Genomic DNA, 24,766 nt, shown 5'->3' with positions numbered 1-24,766 from the left:
TTCTGATTTAAAAAGAAAAAAACACAAACACAAACAAACAAATCAACTTGTTTGTTAAAGGATGAACCAGAGTGGGGTAGAAAGCAGGCTCTGAATGTCCCGCCTGAGCAGAAATCCTGAGCCCTGTTGCTTCCTAGCAAAATCCCTTAGCTGGCTATGTCTCGGTTTCAAATCTATAAAACAGGGACAATAATAATATTCCCTCACTGGGTTGCTGGACTTTATGGACCAACTAAGTTAATTCATTTTAAGCACTTAGAATATTGTTTGGCACGTGGGAAGAGCTCAACAAATGCAAGCTTTAAAAAACAAATCGGCCCTCTGCAGAGGTGCCAAGTCCTGGGCTGAGAAAAGGGGGCCTCCTGAGGACAGCCTCTGAGAGGTGAGGACTTCAGGGACTACAACTCCCGGAACGACCCAGCCAGAGCGGGGCGCGCTGGAAGTTGTAGTCCTCGCCGGCTAACTATACCCAAGGATGCAGGCGGCGGGGATCCCCTCTGGGAATGGGGATGCCCGGCCTGAGCAGGTATCAGTCACGCTCTGGTCCAGGCTAGCTCTAGCCATGGGCGTGGGCTTTCTCTTATCACTAGTCTCCCTACCGCCCAAAGGCATACGGTATCATCGCTCACATTTCACAGACGAAGAAACTGAAGCTCAGAGAACGACACAAAAGGAGGAACCAAGAACTGCTGAACCCATAGTCTTTGCTCTTTGTATATCGATCCTTGACACACACACACACACACACACACGCACACCCCACACACACAATTCCGAGGCTGAGGGAGGGGAACAAACTGTCCGCAAAGGGAAGGTTCTTTGAACGACCACGGAGTCGTATTATCTTTCCTATTTAGTCACTCGCCAAGGGCACACAGTAGTAAGGGGTCGGCTGGGAGGCCAGGCCCTGGACTCTTTGCCCTTGCGCGCCCTTTGTCGCCGGACACTGAGTGGGCGCGGCCGAAACACGCTCCTCCTCCTCCCACCCTCCGCTCCCGCGCGCTTGGTGCAGTCCAGGTACTTCCATACACGCGCGGGAGGGAGGGTGAAGCTGCGTAGTCGGCGTGGAACCCGCGCGCGCGTGCGCGCGCCCGGGCAAAGAGGTTCGTGGACGGTTCAACTGCCTGGGGCCAGAGGGGGGGCCGCGGCAGGCGGCGCGAACCGCAGCTGGACCGGAACCCCCGGCTGCAGCGGGAGCGACGCGCCGGCCTCCCGGTGGGGGTGGAGCCCCGCCGCGGCCCCAGGTAACGCCCGGCCTGGACCCTGCGCCTTGCGCCCCAGGCGCGGGGCCAGAGAGACGGAGCGATAGGGGGCGGCCGCGGGCTGGCAGTGTAGCACAGGGACTTCCAGCGAGGCCGCTGCCTGCGTCCTCAGGGCCGGAGCTCGCTGTCCCGGGACCCGGAGCCAGAGCTGCTCCACCCGGTAGGTCTAAGAGCCCCAGTACGGGGAGGCCCTGGGAACTACGAGTCCCAGCGTGCCCTGCGCCCCACTCATGCCCCGATCGCAACCCCTGGCGAGTGTCGGCTTCGGCTGGGCCCCAGGCGTCCGGGACAGAGCTGCAGTCCTTTGGCCTCTTCTCGGCTGTCCCAGACACTTTACCAGCGCTCCTTGTCCCAGCCGCTGGGGATCCAGAGCGACCCGAGCCCTGCCCTGGGGCGGCTGCGGGTCCGGTGAACAGACCGCCGCGCGCCAGCGGCTTGGTTACTGCTTTGAGGGCGTAGGAAGGCGGGGGCTCCAGAGGGTCTGTGTCTTGTCCAAGGTCACACACCTTCTGTTGCCTGAGGGCTATTAAGCCCGAGTCGAGATGGTGTCGGGGGCAGGAAGGCGACATGGGTGTAGGAAACTGGCCTTGGATAGAGGGAAAATGGGGAATTTGGCTGGACTCATCTCTCCCTGGGTCTACCAGGCACCCCCACTCTTACAGCCCCCGATTTTCATCACCGGATGATGTGGTGACCGTACCTGCTCCTTCCTCTGCAGACCCTGCGGGTTCCAGTGGTGAGAGCTACAGCGGGGAGGTAGTCAGAAAGGGGAGCCCCTCCCAACGCCCTACCCTCAAAGCTCACACATTCAAGCGCAGACCCAGGCCCAGAAAGCCAGGCAGGTACCGCCGAAGATGCACACACAAGTGAGAGCCACTATTGACTCATTGAGGTAGGTATAATCACCCCCATTTTACACCTGGACAAACTGTGAGCCTCATAGAGGTGGTGACTTCCTCAAGGTCACCAAGCTGATAAAAGGCAGAGCCAGGGTCCAAGCCTTGGTGGGCTGGCTTCAGAGGCTCTGTATTTAACCATCAGTGTATGCCTGCCCCCTCAGTAGCCTATAGGAGATGAACAGCAGTGCTACACACACTAAGTGCTCAGTAAATGTCATCTGTCATTAGTGTTGTCATCATCCTGGTTTTACAGATGAGACTGAGGAAGAGTGAGACCACATAAGTGACCAAGTCTCAAAGCTGGAGCCAGAGTGCTGCAGCCCTGAACCCAGACCTGGGAACACCTTTTACAGACACTCTGCCCTCCCCCATATGCACAAACAGCCTCTGCTTTTTAGGGGAGACAAAGCTTGGGGCTCAGGTGTGTTCAGGCCTGCCCTGAGCAGAGAGGACTTGGCAGGGGGCCTGTCAACCCCCAGCCTGGAGTGTGAGACTCAAGTCTGATGACCTGGGGTAGCAGGGAGGTCTGTGTCCTGAGCTGGCTTTACCAGGCTGTGTTGTGTGTCCCTGGATGGTCCCTCAATCTCTGTGTTCTGCCAGCTCCACTTGGGAAGGCCCTGCATCTGGAGGAGAGTTTGAGGGGTCTTATAATAAAGGAGTGGAGTACTTTCTGATCCTGATGGAGGGAAGGAGGCAGCCAGCTGTCCAGGTCTTAGGTAGGCAGATGGAGCAGGGGAGGGCCCCAGCAGGAACCCATGACCCTGCCTTCTTCCTGCCTGCACAGAATCCCTCCCATCTCCTGCAGAGGAGGCCTGGGAGTGGAAGCTGGATTGTAGCATCCAGTACTTTGCACTCGAGGGACCAGGATTCAAATCCCTCTCTGCCACTCTTCCACTCTGGGATCTGGAGAGTCTCTTGCCCCAGGACATCTGTGCTTTTGATTATTGAGCAACACTTGGGGACCCTGTGTTGGCATTTGCGTTGCATGCACCAAACTTAATGTTCGTTTAAAATGTGATCCCAGGTTTGCCCCTTGATGGCTGTGTGACGGTGGGTGAATCATATCCTCTCTTGCCCAAGCTTCTTGGAGCAAACACTGGTACCTAGCTCTTAGGTCATTGGGAGGACCAATGAGATGATCAGGGTAGGACTTGCCCAGATCATGCAGAAGACTCTAGAACCCTGATTTCTCCACAGAGCTTCGAGGCAGATGCCTGGGCAAGAGTGAACCACCCCCACCTGGGCCACACTTCTGGGATCTGTGGCAAGGGGAGTCATTTCCTTAGCCACTTTCCTCATCTGTGTAAGGTGAAAGTAACAGAACCTGCCTTCAAGGGAGTGGGGGTGGGGTGATAAGAATGGGGCACAGAGTAGGTATGCAGGCCCTTGGGCCCACGTTGGGGTTCCAAAGCATAAGACTTGTCAGTGAACCTGAGAGGAAAGTCCAGACTTCTGGCTTCTCTGGGAAATCTGGTAAAATTGAGCCTCCTTCCCTCTTGCTCCAGAGTGATTCTGCATGCACCCAGCAAGGTTTTTCAGAGGGAGATGTGTTATTGGCCTCCGGTCCTGGGGGGAGCCCAAAGGTCTGTGGGAATTTACTGAGGGCCTCCCAGGGGCGTAAACCAGAGGGTCATGCATGAGAGAACGCAGGGCAAGGATTTCCTGGCCCTGAAGCATCAGGGGCAAGGAAGGGCAATACAGAGTCCCTTCCTTGAGCATCCAAGGAAGTGTGAGCCAGGCCCTGCTGCGGGTAGAGAGAGCAGTCCCATGGAGATACCTTCTGCCATCCTGATGTGGTGTGATAATAGTCATGCCGTATATTGAAGAAGCCAGGAGATGGTCAGGAGAGGCTCCGAGGAGGCAGCCTTTGAGCTGAGCCCCAAAGGCTGAGCAGGGTTTGGCCAGAGGTGAGTAGGGGTGTTGAGGACATTTTAGACTGAGAGAATGGCACAGTCAGAGGCTTGGTGGCTTCAAAGGAGTAACTGGATTGTGGAGTAGTTACTGGAGTCGCTTTCTGAGGGTGGGGAGTGGTAAAGGATTTTCACATTGTGGCCTCGGGCAAGTCACTTCACCTCCTTGAGCCTCAGATCCTCAACCATAAAATGAGACTGGTTACCCCTGTGGTGTCTGCCTCTCAGTGAAGGCTGAATGTCAGTGCAGTTAAAAATGCTGAATCCTCTTCCGCGAGGAGGAGATTCTTTCTTTATTTATCTTTGGCTGCGTTGGGTCTTCGCTGTTGCGCACAGGCTTTCTCTAGTTGCGGTGAGCGGGGGCTACTTTTCATTGCAGTGCGCGGGCTTCTCGTTGCAGTGGCTTCTCTTGTTGCAGAGCACAGGCTCTAGGTGCGCCGGCTTTGGTAGTTGTGGCACGCAGGCTCAGTAGTTGTGGTGCACGGGCTGTAGAGCACAGGCTCAGTAGTTGTGGCGCACAGGCTTCGTTGCTCCACGGCATGTGGGATCTTCCCGGACCAGGGCTTGAACCCGTGTCCCCTGCTTTGGCAGGTGGATTCTTAACCACTGGGCCACCAGGGAAGCCCAGGAGGAGATTATTGAGTGAGACACGAAGCAATCATGACAGGGTTGTGTGCAAATTAAATGGCATGAAGTGAAGGTCAGGGTGTATGTAGGCCTGAGTTCAGAGACAGAGGAGTTCAGTACAAGCTGGAGGCTAGAGACTTCCCAGCTTCCTATAAGAGGTGAAATGGGAGCCGAGCCTCAAGGGACAAAGAGGAATAGATTGGTAGAAAGGAAGAGAGAGGGCATCTCAGGCAGGGAAGGCCAGAGGGAGCACTGCCATGGTCGTGGGAGAGAGGCTGGGGAGAGGTGAGCCTGAAAAGTTTGGTAAGGGGGGCTTCCCTGGTGGCGCAGTGGTTGAGAGTCCGCCTGCCGATGCAGGGGACGCGGGTTCGTGCCCCGGTCCGGGAAGATCCCACATGCCGCAGAGCGGCTGGGCCGAGCCATGGTCGCTGAGCCTGTGCATCCGGAGCCTGCGCATCCGGAGCCTGTGCTCCGCAACGGGAGAGGCCACAGCAGTGAGAGGCCCGCGTACCGCAAAAAAAAAAAAAAAAAAAAAACTTTGGTAAGGGAAGCTTGTCTTGTTAAACACAGCCCTGAAAGCCAGGCATTAGGGAGCCATTGCAGGTTCTATCCCTACACAGGCAAGCAGGGGGGTGGTCTTAACAATGTAGGCACTTTGAATGTGGGATTTTCTGATTGCTCTTACAGAGTGAGAAAAACAAAAGGTTGGAAGGGATTTAGGAGAAGGGAGAGTTGCTGATAAGGAGATGGTTAGAGAAACGCAACCCCATTTATTCTCATGCACACGTAGTTTAACTATGATGGATAGAGTTTGTCATTCCAGGTAACATCTGTAGCACTGCATCATGAATTTGATCTTCTGTCCTTAGAGATATGCAAACAGCGAGTGGGTACCATTTTCAGTCATTGTGTTGCTGGCCGCCATCCACATTGTGGTGTCAGATTGTTGCTGGTCTAAACAACACTGGGATAAGCATGTCTGTTCCCCAGCTTCCTTCTGGATTGTTTCCACTGGATACCCTTTCCAAAGGGGGATTTCTGACTCTAAAGGAACACAAGTTTTTTTTTTTTTTTTTTTTTTTTCTTTTTGCGGTATGCGGGCCTCTCACTGTTGTGGCCTCTCCCGTTGCGGAGCACAGGCTCCGGACGCGCAGGCCCAGCGGCCATGGCTCACGGGCCCAGCCGCTCCGCGGCATATGGGATCCTCCCAGACCGGGGCACGAACCCGTATCCCCTGCATCGGCAGGCGGACTCTCAACCACTGCGCCACCAGGGAGGCCCAAGGAACACAAGTTTTTTATGGCTTAAAATATTTAAAACATGCTCTTTCACAGTAATTTTCTTTAGAATTTTCAGTAGGTTATACTGTATAGAGTTTTGTTTTGTTTTGTTTTGAAGGAGCAAATGTACAAAAGCGTGTACAATAAACAGTCTATCCTGACCCAGTGCTCCTCCAGCTCCCCCTGAGGACAGTTATTAATCAGTCTCCTGTATATCCTTCCAGAAATATTCTATATACAGACACTGTATATATCCAATTTTTTAAAACATTGATACTGTTATACTCTGTTCAGAATCTTTCTTTCAGTTTTTAAATTTGGATTATGAAATATACCAAAGAAGCATGGAAAATCACACACACACACCCAGCAACCCCACCACACAGGCTTAACAAATGTTTAACATTTTGTGCTGGTATCTTGTTTAGGGCTGTGCTGGAGGTAGCCCTGTGTCAGTGCAGCTGCATACAGAGGAGTCCAGTTATTGATTATATGCATAATTTATTTGACCTGTTCTCAGCTCCCAGCTTTTTTTTTTTTTTTTTGCTATCGATGCAGAGATAATACCCCACTTTGTATAATGTCTGCCTGGGGAGGCATCGAGGCAAAGGGGAACGACGCTCGGCTTTCGCTTGGGTTCAAGTAATCTGCTCGGCGCTCTTCCTCGCTGTGTAACCTGGGGTGAATGACACCCCTCTTGATTCTCGCTACCCATCTGTAAAATGGGCAGGTTGTAGTAATCCGTCTCATAATTGCTAGGAGGAGTACAGTAGAAAACTAAAGACTTCATTAGGTTTAGTTCCCCAATCCCCCTAAGCAGGGAGCTCTCCAAGGCCTCGCCTAGAGTAATTAGAGCGCGGGACGACTGCTGCTCCAGCTTCAAACTGTTCCCCGCCCTTTTCCCTGGCCACGCTGGGGGCGGGGTGGTTAAATGTCTCTGTAACGTCAACGCGAGCCGAGCCAATCCTCCTTCCCGACAAGCGTTAGCTTATTTGCATGGGTTGCCCATTATTGGCTCGTTGGGCAATCCAGCCCCTCCCAACTTTTTAAAGCCACCGCGCAGTATAAACAAGGAGATGCGATGCGGCCAGGCCATGATGTCATCGCGGCGCAGTAGCTTTCGGGGCTGACGTCATCTCCGGGGAGGTTGCCGGCCCAGGGCTGTTAGGGCCTTCCTAACCACTCGGACTGGCTTAAGAGCCACTCCTTCCCCGTCGAAGGTCAGGTCCATTGTACTTGTGTCCCAGGCGCCGTCCCGAGGAGGGGACCATGACACAGTAAGTCCGGGCTGCGGCTCTCCCGGCGGGACCCACTTCTCTGGCGGGGAAACTGAGCCTCAGAAGCATGAGTGATTTGTGAGTTTGCATAGCAAGTTAGAGTTACAGCCAATTTGTCTTGCTTACCGCGGGGTCTCCCATCTTTAGGTCAGACCATGTGGCCCCGCCCCTTTCCTCTGATGGCTGCGGGCACTTTAAGTGAGGAGGTGGGGGCGAGAGGAGGTTTAAAAAAAAAAATCTGCTTTTCAAGATGGCGGCCCACTAATCACGTGCCGAGTCTCGGCGAATGATTGGCTCTTGGCGCCCCCGAGGGGCGGAACTCTTAGCAAGGGGCGGGGCCCTCGAAGGGAGCAGCAGGCTACTGTTTGCCGGAACCTCCCGGCGCGCCCCCGCGAGCCCCCCTCCCGCCCGGCGCGCGACCCCGCTGTTTCGAATGTTGTGAATCAAATGTGGGGTTTGTTACATTCCGCTGCCGCCGCGGACAGTTCTTAAAGGGCCAGTCGCCGGCAGCTGCGCAAACCCGGCCGCGTCCTGCGCCGCCTCCCGCTCCCCGAGGGCCTGGGCCGAGAGACTGACCGCGCGTGGGCATCGCGAGGCAGACGCCCGGCGAACGGACAACAAAGAAAGAGGGGCCCGGAAGGAGCCGGACTGCCCCCGGACCGGGGGGGTGGGGAAGGGATCACATTGTTCCTCAGGGCGGGGGCTCTTAAAGGGTCCAGGCAGCACACTCCCACCCCCCCGCCCCCTGCCCAGCTTGGCCGTCCTAGATCGGGAACAAAGGAGTCAACGTGTGGCCAGGCGGCCGAAGGTGAGTCGGGGCCAGAGCCCCCAGCTCCCGATTTCCGCATCCCTGTAACTCCTGCCCCCCCTTCCCCTGGGACTGAGGGCTGTGATCTAGCTGGCTCTGCAGGAGTTAATTACGGGCAGTCCGGAGGGGGGACGGCGAGGCCTCTAGAATCCGGGACCCCTCCCCACCCCCAGCGCCCCCAAGGCCAGGCCGAGGCTCCCTTCTCCAGAGGCAGAGCGCTGCGGTTGGAGAGGAAGGAGCCGCCCCCTCCCCCTGCCGCCGCCACTTCCTTTGTTGTTGCTTTTGTCTCACGCCGAGCACATGGTCCGGGATCCTCGGCTCTTAAAGTCACAGCGCTCTGGCCCGGACGCCGCAGTATGGCCTCCAGCCCCCGATGTCCCTCCGAGCCCGGCACAAAGGAGTGAGAGGGGGACGAGGGAGGCCCCTCTCTGGGCGAGTATCTGTACCACGTCCTCCCCACCCCCGTCCCCAGTCCCAGGGAGGGATGGCTGAGGAAGCTCCCCGAACCCCGCAACCTGCTCCTGGCCCACATTGAGGAGGGGCCTGCTCCTCAGGAACACTGGTTTCCTCCCCCAGTAATGTGACCACCTGGTTTTTTGCGTCTTGCCTCTTGTGGCTTTATTTGGGAGCTCTGGGAAGGAGAGATTTCCACTCCCATTTTACAGTTGTGGCAACTGAGGCTCACAGAAGGGAAGATTTCCTTGACCAAGGTCACCCAGGGAGTCTGGGCTGGCCAGCAACTCTTAGCTCACAGCCTGGTGGTCCTGCTCTCAGCTGCCTCCAGGCACCACAGTTGGGGAGCTCTGCTTTGCCCACCAGTCAGTGCTGGGTCCAACCCGCCTCTTTTTTGAGGGGTGAGAGGGGGGCTTCTCAGCCTCCCTGAGTCTGCTCCTGTTCTCGGGGCCTGACTTGGCTTATCTGCAAAACAGTCCCTGTACCTGCAAACAGCCCCCAGGCCCAAATGATATGTCAGGGTCTCCCTAGACCAGGATGGGGATAGGAAGTAGGGAGTTGGCTGCCTCCTGGGGGAGGGGGTGGATGCAAGGTGCAGTCCCTGCTTCTGGGCAGGATTGGATTTAGGGGCCCTCAAGACCCTTTTACGGAGACCTCACTGAGAGCCCAGCGCAGAGGAGGTGTGGTGAAAGGCAGAGCAGTTAGGTGGTGGCCTTGTTGTTTGACCTTGAGCAAGTTGCTGCTCCAGCTCTGGGCCTTACTTGCTTCTTTCCACAATAGGTCTAGTCAGGATGCCTGAAAGAGAAAGATCTCCTGATCGCCTTTAGGGCCTGCAGTAGAGAATTGGCATTAGGTAATTCTTGAGGTTACTGATGGTAATGAGAGTCAGGGGTTGAGGAAATCTGGGCCTAGGGGGCCAGCCAGGACTAGTTCTGTCCTTCTTTGGCTTTGTGGTCTGCAGCAAGTTAGTTTCTTTCTCCTGGTCTCAGTTTCCTCAACTGTGAAGTGGGTGACTTCCCCATGGCCCATCTCTGTCTCCAGTCAAGAACCAGGGTCCCCTCCCTTGCCAGCTGGGAGGGGATATTCCCTGAGGGAGGCATGTTTCCCAGCTGCCTCCTGCAGAGCTTAAAATAGCATCTTTAAGCTGCTTGGGGGGGTGAGAGTGAAGGTCAGCCTGTCATATTTTCTGATAGTGATCATTCACACCTAAGCTTTACAAATCACTGCAGCGGCCTTTGAGCAGTCCTGGGAGGTGATTATTGGGCTATTCCCATTTTACAGATGAATAAACTGAGGCTCAGAGCGGGGAGGCGATGTGCCCAATCCTCAGCCAAGACTCTGGCCAGAAGTCAGGGTATTGTGTGTAAGAATGCAAGGGTCAACACTGTCATCTTTAGCACCACCAGTCACAGCTAGAGGCCTTCTGTCTGGTGGTTGGGTTTCTCGGCTCTTTGCCACTTCCTTTCCTGAGCTGTGGGTGTCCTTGAAGAGTCTGGCCAGAGCATATTCCCATGGGGCCTAGGCCTCTGTGATTCGGCACCCCTGAGCCTTGACACTGCCCGGACTTCAGCAAGACAGCCTGGCACAAGAGGAGCAGTTGAGGGCTTCCTTGGTGGCGCAGTGGTTGAGAGTCCGCCTGCCGATGCAGGGGACACGGGTTCGTGCCCCGGTCCGGGAAGATCCCACATGCCGCGGAGCGGCTGGGCCTGTGAGCCATGGCCGCTGAGCCTGTGTGTCCGGAGCCTGTGCTCCGCAACAGGAGAGGCCACAACAGTGAGAGGCCCGCGTACCGCAAAAAAAAAGAGGAGCAGTTGAGACCACTGCCATGTCCCAGTGCACTCACAGCTCCAACTGACTGGCCTTGGACCTCACTTCTCTGAGCCTCAGCATGCATACTTCTGAGGGTTGCTATGAGGACTTATCAGGATGGCACATGGGAAGTATTGTAGTTCTTGTTAATACTCCTCATAGGCAGGACTGTGGGCTCCCAGGATCTCTGAGGTCAGTTAGAACAGAGGTTCTCAAGCACCTGCCTGTGCTGTAGAAACTGCTGGGGAATTTAGTAGAAATCTAGGTGCCCTTGTTCCCCAACCCTCCAAAGATTCTGATCCAAAAATCTGGGGTGGGTCAGGAGTCTGTTGTTTCAGTTATTTAGGGGTTTCCTCTGAGTCTCTTTTGGCCTTTGTTTGCTCGGCTGGATTATCAGCAGGAATCAAGGAGGCTGTGTGTACACATGAGTGTAAGGATATGCACTTGGCCCACGCTGGGGACTCACGACCCCAGTCACCTGTGGTGGGCACGCCAGGAATGGGCCTGGGGTGGTCTGGAGAGAAAACTCATGCCCAGAGTGAGGTGGGTCAAGCAGAAATGAGGGCCCAGTGGGACCAGATTTTGTGCTTCCTTCCTCCCCACCCCGACACACAACACACTGAAAGGACAGATTTTTTTATGTCCCAGTTTTTAATCATTGGCACTAACTTCACTGCTGCTAGACATGGCCTTAGACCTATGTAATTGGCTCTCCAGTGTGCATTTACCACATCAGGCCTGCCCTGTGCTGGACACAAGCTGGTCACTGGGCCCTGCCCACCCCTCTGCCAAGTGCTGGAGCCCAGGTTGGGTGGGAGAAATGTGAATTTCAGCTCTACTGTGGCTGTGGCCTTGGCCCTGTGCTGTCTTATGAGGTGAAGAGCCTCCCTTTCAGGCTCATCTGGAAAGTCAGGGCCCATGCACGTAAAGCCCAGCACAGAGGAAAGGAACAAGGTGTCGAGGGGACAGTACACCGGTTCCCTAGCTGTGTTAGCAGGGAGGTGACACTTAAAGCTGGGTACGAAGGAAGCACAGGAGTTTTGTTAGATGGAGGCAGGGTTCCCTGTGGCAGGAACAGCCAAAGGCTGGTGCTGTTGGATGCGCCCTTCAGCACTGCAGGGTCTGACAGGTTCCAGAGTTTTCCCTGCCAGGGCCTCATTCCAACCTCTGGAGTTAATGAATGGTCCCCCCAACTTCCCCCACCTGGACCCTAGCTCCTGCCCCGCCCCATTCTCACTCAGCTTCCTCCCTTAGGTTTAGGTTCTTGCTTCCTCTTTTTTCTCAGCAAGCCCCACCTCCCACTTGGGGGCTGTGTTGGGTCAGGTTTGCATGCACTCCCCCCACACACAAAGGGCCTGGCTGCACGCCAGACCCACCAGTTCACCAGAGGTTGACTTCCTTAATCGCGTCCTGCCAGAACCCTTGGGCTGGACCCCTTCCCATCAGCATCAGTGTGCAGCAAGAGGCTGGTAGTCAGCCCACCTCCCAGCTTTGACACTTATTGTGAGGCCTTGGGCAAGTCCTTTCGTCTCTGAGCCTCAGTTTTCTCTTCTGCAAAATGAAGCTAACAGTACCTTACTTGAAGAGTAGGTGAAGTCCCATTTGGGTAGGCACTGTGGGAACAGATTATGGGAAGAAAGTATACAGTCAGCCCTCTCTATCCATGGGTTCCACATCCATGGATGTAACCAATTGCAGATTTAAAATACTTAGGGAAAAAAATTCCATAAAGTTGCAAAAAGCAAAACTTGAATTTGTCACTTACATAGCATTTACATCATATTTACATAGCATTTACATTGTATTAGGTATCATAAGTAATGTAGAAATGATTTAAAGTCCATGGGAGGATGTGTGTAGATTATATGCAAATATTATACCATTTTATATAAGGGACTTAAGCATCCTCGGATTTCGGTATCGTGGGGGTCCTAGAACCAATCCCTCGTCGATACTGAGGAACGACTGTACTGACTTGGCTTGGACTGGGAACCCCGAGGGCAAGAACCAAGTCAGACCCTCTCGCCTGTTACTAGTGGAAGGAGAACGAGGCCCCAGGCCTGTTTGCAATCCATCTTGAGCCAACCAGACAGAAGGGAGGAAGCTGGAGTCCCCTCAGGAGCCCCAGTTACCTAGAGGTCAGAGTTGTAGATCCCCACGCCAGGACAGGTTTTCCTGGAGACCCCACCCTGCGGGAACCTTACCAGAGCCCCCTGGCCTGGAAGCATGCCGGCCAGCCCTCTGAACTTACCCTGAGGCGGACCCTGATCTCATTTCACAGAGCAGGAAACTAAGGCCTGGACTCCCTGCAGGCCAAGCCTGAACCCTAGTGCCAGAGCGCAGCGCTGCCTGGGGAGCCCAGGGTGTGGTGGGCATCAGTGGCCTCTGGAACCAGGCTGCAGAGGTTTGATTCTGTCTCCCCGACCCCTAATGGAGCAAGGGACTGGACTTCTCTGTACCTTAGTTCCTTTGTTGGTTTGCTTCCTAGGGTTGTGAGCCCTGGCCCAGCCCCTCCACCCCTCTGCCTCCCCTGATGCAGCCATGGGCTCTGGCAGTGACTAGGTGGCCGCCCTCTGCCCCTGTGGGTCAGCGGCGATTCTCTGCAGGACCCAGCAGCAGCCCAGGCCAGCTCTGGGGAAGGTAGGAGGGAACCTCCCAGTCCTGTGGAGCCCGGAGCCCCTGGTACTGGAGCTTTCAGCCTGGGCTGGGGCACAGGGGCCAGGGGTGGTAGGGCACAGGGCCCTGAGCTGTCTTCCTTCCCCAGTGGGTAGTGACCTTGGCTTCTCTCCATGCTCTGTGAATGAGCGGCCCCCGTCAGTGCTACTGGGGCTTCCTCTCTGTGGTGCAGCCCTGGCCGTGAGGGCCCCCTGGCCAGCCCACCTACCCAGGATGAGCGCTTACCCTCCCAGCAGCCGCCGACCCGACCAGCATACCTCCCCGTAGAGGAGCGCCGAGCCTCGGCTCCTGCCGGCGGGAGCCCCCGAATGCTGCACCCAGCCTCCCAGCAGAGCCCGTTCATGGTTGATCTCCACGAGCAGGTAAGCAGAACCCCCCACGCCCACACCCCGCTGCCCCTGGCCTCTGGCGAGCCGGTCTGAGGAGCAGAGGGAGCAAGCCCTGACCTCACCTTCACCAGAGCTGGCCCGGCAGGACTTTGCTTCTCACCTGGGGGCAGCCGAGTGGCCTCCCTACAGTTCCTGGGTCTCTCCTCCTGCAGGTGCACCAGGGACCTGTCCCTCTGTCCTACACAGTCACCACAGTGACGACCCAAGGCTTCCCCTTGCCTACAGGCCAACACATCCCTGGCTGCAGCACCCAGCAGCTCCCAGCATGCTCCGTGATGTTCAGCGGGCAGCACTATCCTCTCTGCTGCCTCCCGCCCCCGGTGAGTGAGCGCCCGGGCCTCCTGCCCTGCCCCCAGCTGAAGGCCCCAGGCACAGGCCAGTGTCGGGACTGAGCTGAGCTTACAGCGCCCATCCAGGCTGTCAGTGTCTGCTCGGCTCCAGGCCACAGCCCCATCCAGAACGGCGTACGTGCGTTCACGTCCAGTGGGAGGGCACTTCAGAGTTCAGGGAGCTCCCTGCTCCCAGTGCCTGCTTTATGGTTTGGAGTGGTAACTGTGGGCCTTAAGAGCAAGACGTCCTGCCTGGGAGGCCTAGGCCAGGGATGGATGGTCCAGAGGCCTTTGATTGGGACCGCTAGCTGGGTGGAATGGCCCCTGGCCCAGCCACAAGCAGACCCAGCCCAGAGCCCAGAAGAACATTCTCCAGCCTCTGCCCCCTTTCTCAGCAGCTGATCCAGGCATGTACCATGCAGCAGCTCCCTGTGCCCTATCAGGCCTACCCCCACCTTATCTCCAGTGACCACTATATCCTGCACCCTCCACCGCCAGCCCCACACCCCCAGCCCGCTCATATGGCGCCTCTTGGGCAGTTTGTGTCGCTGCAGACCCAGCACCCACGTATGGTGAGTCTGAGCGATGGGTCTGATGCTAGAGGGGATGGCAAGTGGGGCAGGGAGGTGGGGGCTTCCCTTGTCACTGACTGCTGACCCACCCCTGCTTCTTCCAGCCCCTGCAGCGCCTCGACAGTGACGTGGACCTGCGGGGGGATCAGCACCCCCTGGGGAGCTTCACCTACTCCACCTCTGCCCCGGGCCCAACTCTGTCCCCGTCCGTGCCCCTGCACTACCTGCCCCACGATACCCTGCACCAGGAGCTGTCCTTTGGTGTGGTAAGTGCCACTCCCCACCCAGGATCTAGGGTGACCGGGAGACAGGCCCGTGGCTGACGTGCACCTGGCCCCGCTCTTGCAGCCATATTCCCACATGATGCCCCGGAGACTGAGCACCCAGAGATACCGCCTGCAACAGCCGCTCCCGCCACCACCCCCGCCGCCTCCGCCACCACCGTATTACCCCAGCTTCCTGCCCTACTTCCTGTAAGTACCTGCACATCTGCCCCAGAGCTGTGGCACCCTGTTCTTCTGGGGCCTCTAGTGGTTAGACCCAAACACAGCCCCGTGGGGTCCCGGGGCCTCTCGAGCCACCTAGCATCCCCGCCAAACCATACATGCACACTCACGCTCACCAGCTGGGCTCCCTGCCCTACTGCGACATCTTGGGACAGACACTGGGGTCCCTGGTGTGAACAGTGCAGAGTTCTGGGCTTTGTTTCATGGCGGGAGTTGGGAGCAGCTCTGCGCCCCTTACGCCTACTGACCTTGACCCCGGGCCCGCGTACCTATCTCCCCCTAGCTCGATGCTGCCAATGTCACCAACAGCAATGGGGCCCACCATCAGCCTGGATCTTGATGTGGATGACGTGGAGATGGAGAACTATGAGGTCCCGTGGAGCCCTGTCCTGGGAGGTGGGGGCTTGGGGGACTTCCAGCCCTGGCTGCCACTGACCCTCCCCTCCTGCACACGTCCAGGCCCTCCTGAACCTGGCAGAGCGGCTGGGAGACGCCAAGCCTCGCGGCCTCACCAAAGCGGACATCGAGCAGCTTCCATCATACCGCTTTCATCCCGACAGCCACCAGTCAGAGCAGACGCTGTGAGTGCCCTGCGCCCCCTCCCGCCTATCTGTGAGCACAGATGGGGTGCGGTCTTCCCAGGGTAGTGCTTCGTGCTCTGCCGCGAACCTGCCCTCGCCCTCAGTGTGGGGGTGACGCTCTGTGCCCTCCTCCCAGGTGTGTCGTCTGCTTCAGCGACTTCGAGGCACGGCAGCTGCTCCGGGTCCTCCCCTGCAACCACGAGTTCCACACCAAGTGTGTCGACAAGTGGTTGAAGGTAACGTAGCCACGCCCGCTTCCAGGTGTTCCTGGTGTGGTGAGGGAGGAGGGTGGACTGGAGGGCTTCCCTTCGTGTCCTCTTCAGCATCCAGAAGTTCCGGCTCCACTCAGGGAGCCAGGTCCCCACCGGGCAGCGGAACAGCCCCGGATGGGATGGGGGTCCGGTGAGAGTGGAGCCTGATGTGCGGCTGCTCCCCACAGGCCAACCGGACGTGTCCCATTTGTCGGGCTGACGCTTCCGAGGTGCCCAGGGAGGCTGAGTGAGGTCCACAGCCACCCAGGAGAACCCTGCCCAAAGCTCTGGAAACTCCGGGGGCCCGGGAAGGCCGGGGAGGGCGTGGCCCAGGCCTGCCCTGCTGTTCCTGCCTGCATCTCCAGAGCTGGTGCCAGGGTCAGCCCGAGAGAAGCCCCTGCAATAAGCCCTTGCATTTGCCAAGCTCCAAAGACTCCCTCCCCGTTTGCCCACTAGTCTAAAAGACGCCCGCCAGGGAGCGGCCTGAGAGTCCCTAACTCAGTCTCTCTCCTGTTTGCCTTCGGGTCTGTCTCCTTTTCCTGCCGGCACTGGGAGCCAGGGGTTCATTCCCCTCGTGTGGCTGGTGGAGATCCTTGGCCCCGGGATGGGCAAAGGGGGTGCTGTCCTGGGTCGCCTGGTCTCTTGCACTGAAGTGGTGTGCTCTCTGCTCAGGTGGCACTGACAGGCGTGGACAGACAGTGGCAGGAGGCCAGTGGGTTCTCCTGCCTTGACCCCAGACAGACTCAGGCAGCCAGCCCGACCCAGGTTGCTGTGGGGTGGGGCTGGCTCCCTAGAGGACCCTCACCTCGGGCACAACATTCCTGCCCCAAGCCCAGGCTGGAGGGCATCAGAGCCAACCTCCCGAGCAGGTGGGAGGCAGGCCCTGACCCGGGGCGGCATGTATCCTGAGGGGGCCTGGACCAGGCCAGGGAGAGTGATTTCCTGTGTTGCTGGTGGCCGCCCCTGCCTGGCGGTGACAGGGCCCAGACCCATGCCCGATCTCCCCTCTCTGTCGTTTTGCATGAACGTGAGGAGCAGCAGTTTTTGTTTATTCATTTGGCCCGAAATCACGTGTAGGATTTGAGGGTGTGGATTTTTTAAACAATTTCTTTTCTTTTGGTTTAATGGGGGGGGTGTATAGGGACCAACCAGGACCAGGTGCCCAGGGGCAGGGAATGGTCTGGTGGTGCCGCCTGGTCTGCATGCATGTGTGCGGCTGGGGCGGGGCCGGGCGGCTGGCGGTCATGGGTGGGGGTTGGGGGGGTTGGGGGGGGTCTGTGCTCAGCTGATAACTGCCATGCACTGTACTGCACACGTCCCCAGAGCCTACCGGGACCGTACGCTTTTCAGGGCATTTCTCCCTCTCTAGCCAGGGCCTGCCTGCCACCTGCTTGGGCGTGTCTCCAGGGAAGTCCCAGGGGGACAGGGTCCAAGGAGGGTGTGGACCCCGCCTCCAGGGGCCCCCTCCCAGCCTGAGCCCTGCCCTCCAAGACCTGGAGGAGCCCCCGGAGGGTCTGGCCAAGCTCCCTACCCTCGCCCACCCGGGTCCCATTCCGTTTCTTCCTCACCCCCCGCTGGGGTTGCTGCCCCGAACGAACCGCGTGTGGGGCCGGCACATCCTAGCAGGCAGCCCCTGGCGCCTGCCGCCTCAGGGATGCTCCAACCACCCTCGTTCTTCCGCAGCGGCCCTGGCCCCCCCGCCTCCCCCAAGCCCGCCGTGGGGCCCCATCAGCCTGGCCCCGCCCCATGGAAAACCCAGAGTCTTACTGTATATAACTCCAGGTGACATTTCTATATTTATAGCAGTGTTGAAACCCCACCTGTTTTACACAGAGAACTACCCTCTCCGACCCCTTCCCTTCCCCACCCCCCAAAAAAAAGGTTTTCGAAACCCTTAACGGTTCCTGGGGCAGGCGGAAACAGGCTCACGGATGGTGTATTGACTGCAGCAGTGATTCCAACGAGCAGCTATTGGGGGGGAAACACAACATTTAAAAAAAAAAAAAGTTAAAAAAAAAGATTTATAAAACAATTATTTAGGATGTTTGTGATTTGCCGACCTTGCTATAGATGCCATGTTACCAATGATTTCCTGTGGTGGGGGCTTGTCATTGTTTACTCTTTTATTTACCAACTTCTGGCCTAGGCATGACAGTGGGTGCTGTCCCCCAGCCCTGGCTGGGCCCAGCGCCTGTGTTCTGTGTTAGAAAGAAAGGTCTTTTATTTATATATATATATATATATATATATATATATATATATATATATATATAAAATTACATATATAAATATATGTAATTTGGGGGGCCCTGTTCCTTGCACATTTTACAGTTACCTCATTTTTCCCATGTATGTATTTGAGAAAATGCTAATATATAGAGAAAAAAATGGTTCTTAAAGCTTAAATGTGTGGTTTTCTCCATTCCATTGGATTCACATTGGTTTGTAGCATTTAACATAACTAGTATGTTGTATTATATATGTGTATACTGATTGAAATTTTTAACAGATTTGTACTTTTTTTAAAATGAAACTTGCTAGTTCTGCTTGACCAAGTAGTGCAATCATTATTTTTTTTAATATTGTTGCTGATTTCAGAGGGATATTCACTAATAATAAATGTATGATGTATATCGAGTACTGCCCAAGCTGACTTTGGCCGCCTGTGTTCTCGTCCTTTTGATGGGAAACACGCGTGGGGGTGTCGGTCTGAGGTTGGGTAGGGGACAGGGATGAGGGGGGCAGAAAAGATTGTTCTTCGCTGTGGAATCTTGGGGGAAATGATACCTCCTGAAGGAGAGGGATCTACGGGGCCAGTTCAGTGACAACTTGCTCTGGGCCACACTGCTTCACGGGCAAATTAGGATTGTGTTGGCAACCGACAGGATTCCATCTAACTGGTTTGAGGGAAACGGCACTTACCTAGTCTGTCATTTAAGTTCTGGAGGGAGGTTCTGCTTCAGCCTGACCAGATGGGGCTCAGGCGTGTCCTAAGGAACCAGGTCTCTCTTCATCTTACAACTTTGTTCTGCCTGGTGCTTCCTGGTACCTCTAGCTCAGTTTCTTCTAATGTAGCATCATCTCCATGCAAAAACTGTTTTTCCCCCCAGTAATTCTAATAATTCCTGGTCTGGAGTCTTCTCAGACCAACAGGTTGCACGCCCAACCCTGAACTGTGTGCTACCGTTAGGGAGCTAGAACAGCATGACTGGCCCAGCCTGCATTACATACCCACCCACCCATGGGCCCCACTGAACCTACAAGGATTTGAGCCCCTCATCCTCAAGCTCAGTGGGGACGAAGGGCCCGAGAGCCACTAAAGGGGCCAGAGTGGTGATGTGGGTACGTTCCTCTTCTCCATGGTGGCGTGTGGTATGGCAGGGCTGCCCGCTGACCTTGTAGTATGTCAAAGCAGCATGGTCGGGGGCAGGAGACCTGTTGTGCCTGTCTGTGATGCCACTATCTGTGACCTTGGTCAGGGGACTTCTCTTTCAACCTTTGGATCATTGGCAAATTAAGGGTCAGACTCAGCTGAGTAGTTCCCTAAGTGTGTTTCAGAGAAAGTCCTGTGGAACATAATGGCGTTTGTGCAAAAAAGGACTCTGGTAAGATAAGTTCGGGAAATTCCATGTTGAGGGTAACAGCCTATATCACAGGGCTTTTCTGAGCCTTGGCTATGCTGATGTGTGTTGTAAATCTCTAGCAGTGGATACATACTCTGGGCAGCATTTCCTACATTGGGCTTCTTGGGCCACATGCCAGGCCAAGTTGCATTCTCTGGAGCACACTGGGGCATGGTGCACTAGACCAGTGGTAGGAGCTGAGTTCCCAGTCTGAGTGAATTGTCAGATGGGGAAGTCTCTAAGCTTTTTTTCAGTATTTCAAAAAGCCTGTAGGAAAGGAAAATCACAGATCGCATCAATGGATGCAAAAATTTTTTTGGCCAAAATTCAACATTCATTCATGATAAAACTTGACAAGATCATCTATACAAAAACCTGCAGCTAACATCTTCCTTAATGATGTTACAGACTAGGTGCTTACCAGCCCTGAGATCAGGACAGGCAAGGATATCTGCTTTCACCAGTTCTATTCAACATCATACTGGAAGTCCTAGCCAGCACAACAAGGCAAGAAAAAGGAAATGAAATTAGGAATGCAGATTAAAATGGAAGAAATCAAACTAACTCTATTGTAGATGATATGATGAAGATCTATGTAGAAAATTCCAAGGAATCTACAAATAACTAGAGCTAAATGAGTTCGTCAGGTCATAGGATATAAGATCAATATACAAAAATTAATTGTATTTCTACATACTAGCAATGAACACATGGAAATGGAAATTTAAAACCTGATGATACTATTTACAATCACTTGAAAGATAAACGTGTAAATCTAACAAAACATAAGACTTGTATGTTGAAAACTACAAAACACTGATGAAACAAGCCAAAGACCCACATAGAGAAACATGTCAGGTTTGGATTGGAAGACTCAGCATAGTAAGTTGTCATTTCTTCCCAAATTAATCTCTAGGTTTAATGCAATTCCTATTAAAATCCAGCAAAGTTTTGTGGGGTTTTTTTGACATATTGCCATGCTTATTTTAAAATTTACATGAAAAGGCAAAAGAAACCAGAGTAGCTAAGACAATTTTTAGAAACAATAAAGTGAGAAGAATCACTCTGCCTGATTGCAATATTTCACTGTAGAGATGCATTAAGACAGTTTATCACGAGAGGGATAGACAAATAGATCAACGGAACAGAATAAAGAACCCAGAAATAGACCCACACAAGTACAAACAACTGATTTTGGAACATTCAATGAAGAATAGTTTTCTTCAACAAATATTACTGGAGTAATTGGATAACCATAAGCAAAAAGAAAAAAATCATAAATTTAAAGGTGAAACATGAAACTAGAAGAAAACAAATGAAAATCTTCACTGGGATCTAGGGCTAGGTGAAGAGTTCTTAAGTATGATACCAAAAACAGTCCATACTGCTCAACATCACTGATCATAGAGAAATGCAAATCAAAACTACAATGAGGTATTACCTCACTCCAGTCAGAATGGCCATCATCAAAAAATCTACAAACAATAAATGCTGGAGTGGGTGGGGAGAAAGGGAACCCTCTTGCACTGTTGGTGGGGAGGTAAACTGATACAGCCACTATGGAGAACAGTACGGAGGTTCCTTAAAAAACTAAAAATAGAACTACCATACAACCCAGCAATCCCACCACTGGGCATATACCCTGAGAAAACCATAATTCAAAAAAGAGTCATGTACCACAATGTTCATTGCAGCTCTATTTACAATAGCCAGGACATGGAAGCAACCTAAGTGTCCATTGACAGATGAATGGATAAAGAAGATGTGGCACATATATACAGTGGACTATTACTCAGCCATGAAAGAAACGAAATTGAGTTATTTGTAGTGAGGTGGATGGACCTGTAGTCTGTCATACAGAGTGAAGTTAAGTCAGAAAGAGAAAATCAAATACCGTAGGCTAACACATATATATATGGAATCTAAAAAAAACCCCAACAAAATGGTTCTGAAGAACCTAGGGGCAGGACAGGAATAAAGACGCAGATGTAGAGAATGGACTTGAGGACACGGGAGGGGGAAGGGTAAGCTGGGACAAAGTGAGAGAGTGGCATGGACTTATATATACTACCAAATGTAAAATAGATAGCTAGTGGGAAGCAGCTGCATAGCACAGGGAGATCAGCTCCGTGCTTTGTGACCACCTAGAGGGGTGGGATAGGGAGGGTGGGAGGGAGGGAGACGTAAGAGGGAGGAGATATGGGGATATATGTATATGTATAGCTCATTCACTTTGTTATAAAGCAGAAACTAACACACCATTGTAAAGCAATTATACTCCAATAAAGATGTTAAAAAAAAAAAAAAAGAAAAAGTCCATAAAAGAAAAAACCTGAAACTTGAACTTCATCAAAAATTAAAACCTAGGGCTTCCCTGGTGGCGCAGTGGTTGAGAGTCCGCCTGCCGATGCGGGGGACACGGGTTCGTGCCCCGGTCTGGGAAGATCCCACATGCCGCGGAGCGGCTGGGCCCGTGAGCCATGGCCGCTGAGCCTGCGCGTCCAGAGCCTGTGCTCCGCAACGGGAGAGGCCACAACAGTGAGAGGCCCACGTACCGCAAAAAAAAAAAAAAAATTAAATCCTAATTTGCAAGTCACATATCTGACAAAGGACTCATGTCATATATATACAAAACTCACAAAACTCAGTGGAAATCAATCCAATTAAAACATGGTCAAAAGACATCAACATACATTTTAGCAAAGAGGATATTTATTGCGTTCAACACCATTAGCCATTAGGGATACACAAGTTACACCACAATAAGGTTATTACACCTATTAGAACAACTAAAATAATAGTGACAATGTCAAATTCTGACAAGGATACAGAGAAATTTCATTTCTCATACGTTTTTGGTGGGAATGTTAAATAGCACAGCTACTCTGGAATATAGTTTGGCAGTTTCTTTTTTATATTTTAAAACCTTGTTTAAAATATTACTTTTGATGCAGTCTATCATAAATAAGTCAGTAGAGATGCATCTGTGAAGTAAGAGCCCTGTGCCTTTGGTTGGTGAGCGCTGTTCCAGCTCATCTCAGCCAGAGCGCACACCTTCCATGTTGTTCCTGTCCATTGATTGCTTCCAAATCCAGATGACCAAATAGTCATTGATCCCCAAAGTAAGCTCAAAATAGGTTGGCTTGGCCATTCCCAGCATCTGCACCCCTCTTAAATCCTATCCTGGGTAAACCAGGAGAGGCATAAAAAACCCCAGCAAGTGGCAAATTGGCCGCTGCTGAAGAGCTGCTGCAGCCCCTGCTCTGCCGCTTTGCCCAGCTTCACCACGGTAACGGCCCAGCATTTTCTTATAAAACTGAACGTGCACTTACTATATGACCCACCAACTGCACTCCTGGGCATTTTATCCCAGAAAAATTAAAACCTGTCTACACAAAAAATATACACACAAAAGTTCAATAGCCATTTTTATTCTTAATATCCCCAAACTGGGGACAACCCAAATTGTCCTTTAGTGAGTAAATGGATAAACTGTAGTCCATCCAGATGGTGGAATACCACTTAGCAGTGAAAAGGAATGAACGATTTTTTAAAAAATATGTATGTATGTATTTATTTTTGGCTGGTTGGGTCTTGGGGCACGTGGGATTTTTTTTGCAGCACATGGGCTTCTCTCTAGTTCTGGACGCGCCAGCTCAGTTGCCCCGCGGCATGTGGGATCTTAGTCCCCTGACCAGGGATCGAACCCGCGTCCCCTGCATTGGAAGGCGGATTCGTAACCACTGGACCAACAGGGAGGTCACCAGGAATGAACTATTGACACTCGTGACAATTTGGAAGATCTCAAGGGAATTATGCTGAGTGAAAAAAGCCAATCACAAAGGTGACATATAATTCCATTTTTACGATACTGTTGAAATGACACCATTACAGAGATGGAGAATAGATTAGTGATTGCCAGGGGTTGGTTAGGGATGGGGGACTAAGGTGGGATGTGTGTGACTACTAAGGGGTAGCAGGAGCAAGATCTTTGTGGTGATGGAACAGTTCCGTATCTTGATTATGGTGAGGTTACATGAATTTACACGGGTGATGAAACTGACAGAACTACACACACCCACACAAACGGGGTATGTAAAACTGGCAAAATCTGTGGATGTTGCCAACGTCAATTTTCTGGTTTTATACGAGATGTTATTGTTGAGGGAAACGAAATGTATGTAAGACCTTTTTTAATGTTTTTGGAACTTCCTGTAAATCTATATTTATTTCAAAATAAAAAGTAAAGAAAGGGAAATTGGGTAACGACTTGACATTATGAATCAGAGTAAAATCATATCATCTTTGGGCTGCGATTCTGCTACGTAAGGTGTGGCAGTGGCGGGGGGTAAGAGGTTATTGTGGTTACCTCCTTCCTGTCAAAAGCTCTGCCTGCCACTAACTACAACAATGCCTGGCCCATGGTGGCCATTTTTTTGAATGAATGAATTGCCAGTAAAGTGTGTCTTTAATTTAATAACAGTTGGTGTCATTGGCAACACCTTTCCAAGGGTCACACACTACAAGTTGTCCTTGGAGGGAGGAGGGTGGAGCTCCAGGACTGGATGCTTTCTCACTTTTGGGCTCAGTGTCCTTTGAACTCAGCTTGTATGCTGACAGGTAAAACATTCAGAGTTCTTCTCTGGGCACAGAGGGTGTAACAGTCTAAACATTCCATAAAGGCGGTTTAGTTGCCACTGGGTCCTCAAGGCCTGGTAGGGTGCTTGGTTTGTCATTCAACAAACCTGGCTGAGTGCTTCTGCCTAAAGCCAGGCACTGTTCTAGGCCTTGGGGAAACTCCAGTGAATGAAACAAAGTTCCTGCCTCCCAGAAACTGGCATTCCAGAAGGAGAGACAGACAATATACAAAAAAACAATAGTTTCAAATATAACAAGGGCCATGAAGGAGAATACAGGGAGGGGCACCCTTACATAGCGGTGGTCTTTCAGAGGAGGCAACATTGAGATTAGTGAGAGCTGAGTGATGAGAAGGAGCTAGTCAGGAGAAGAGCATTCATTCTAGAGGGAGGGAACAGAATGTGCAAAGGCCCAGAGGCAAGAATGAGTTTGGGCAGGAGCACAGGGTGAAGTTGGAGAGGAGGCAGGGGCCAGGTCCCATGGTGTTTGCTCCTCAACACGCTTAGTTGAGGTATTTATTATCTTCGGTTTCCATTTGGGGGCACTGAGGCTCAGAGAGGCCCGGTTTCTAGGCCCAGTTAGAAAATGCGAGAATCAAGATAGCCTTGTAGTCTCCACTTCTAAATTCTCCAAGTCAGAGAATCTACCTCTGAAAAGCCTGCACGGAGGCTTCCCTTTGGTCTCTTCTTCCTCCTCTTCCAGGCTCCAGGCGAGCCCTCCCCGACTGCCACCTACAACATCCTGGATGCAACAGGAAGTGGAAGATCTCTGTCCCTTGGAGGGGTCCTTCGGGGGCTGGCAGCCACAGAAGGAGTTTTGTTTATTTTTCTTTTCCATCGTGCCCCGTTTTCACCCCCTTGTTTTGCGTGCTGTTCT

The 24,766-nt window shown here is 53.1% G+C and overlaps 1 protein-coding gene across 16 annotated transcripts; it reads left to right on the top strand.

Moving 5' to 3' along the window:
- Positions 1-1,013: 1,013 nt before the first annotated feature.
- Positions 1,014-18,282, top strand: RNF44 (ring finger protein 44). 16 transcript variants are annotated; one of them, XM_081232323.1, is made up of 12 exons: positions 1,017-1,103; positions 1,981-2,154; positions 12,814-12,965; positions 13,174-13,363; positions 13,543-13,710; positions 14,115-14,291; positions 14,396-14,557; positions 14,640-14,764; positions 15,081-15,168; positions 15,257-15,378; positions 15,515-15,614; positions 15,818-18,282. In XM_081232323.1, the coding sequence occupies exons 3-12, from the start codon at positions 12,859-12,861 to the stop codon at positions 15,878-15,880; spliced, it is 1,302 nt and encodes a 433-aa protein (XP_081088449.1). In that variant the 5' UTR covers positions 1,017-1,103; positions 1,981-2,154; positions 12,814-12,858; the 3' UTR covers positions 15,881-18,282. The 16 variants fall into 16 exon arrangements, with proteins under 16 accessions (XP_081088452.1, XP_081088449.1, XP_081088445.1 ...); XM_081232314.1 differs by lacking the exon at positions 1,017-1,103 and adding an exon at positions 1,164-1,244; XM_081232324.1 differs by lacking the exon at positions 1,017-1,103 and adding an exon at positions 1,267-1,422.
- The last annotated feature ends 6,484 nt before the right edge of the window (positions 18,283-24,766 follow it).

This window comes from Mesoplodon bidens (genome assembly GCF_964165515.1).
Source record: "Mesoplodon bidens genome assembly, chromosome: 4".
Classification (NCBI taxonomy): domain Eukaryota; kingdom Metazoa; phylum Chordata; class Mammalia; order Artiodactyla; family Ziphiidae; genus Mesoplodon; species Mesoplodon bidens.
This window is presented reverse-complemented; position numbering and strand designations above follow the sequence as displayed.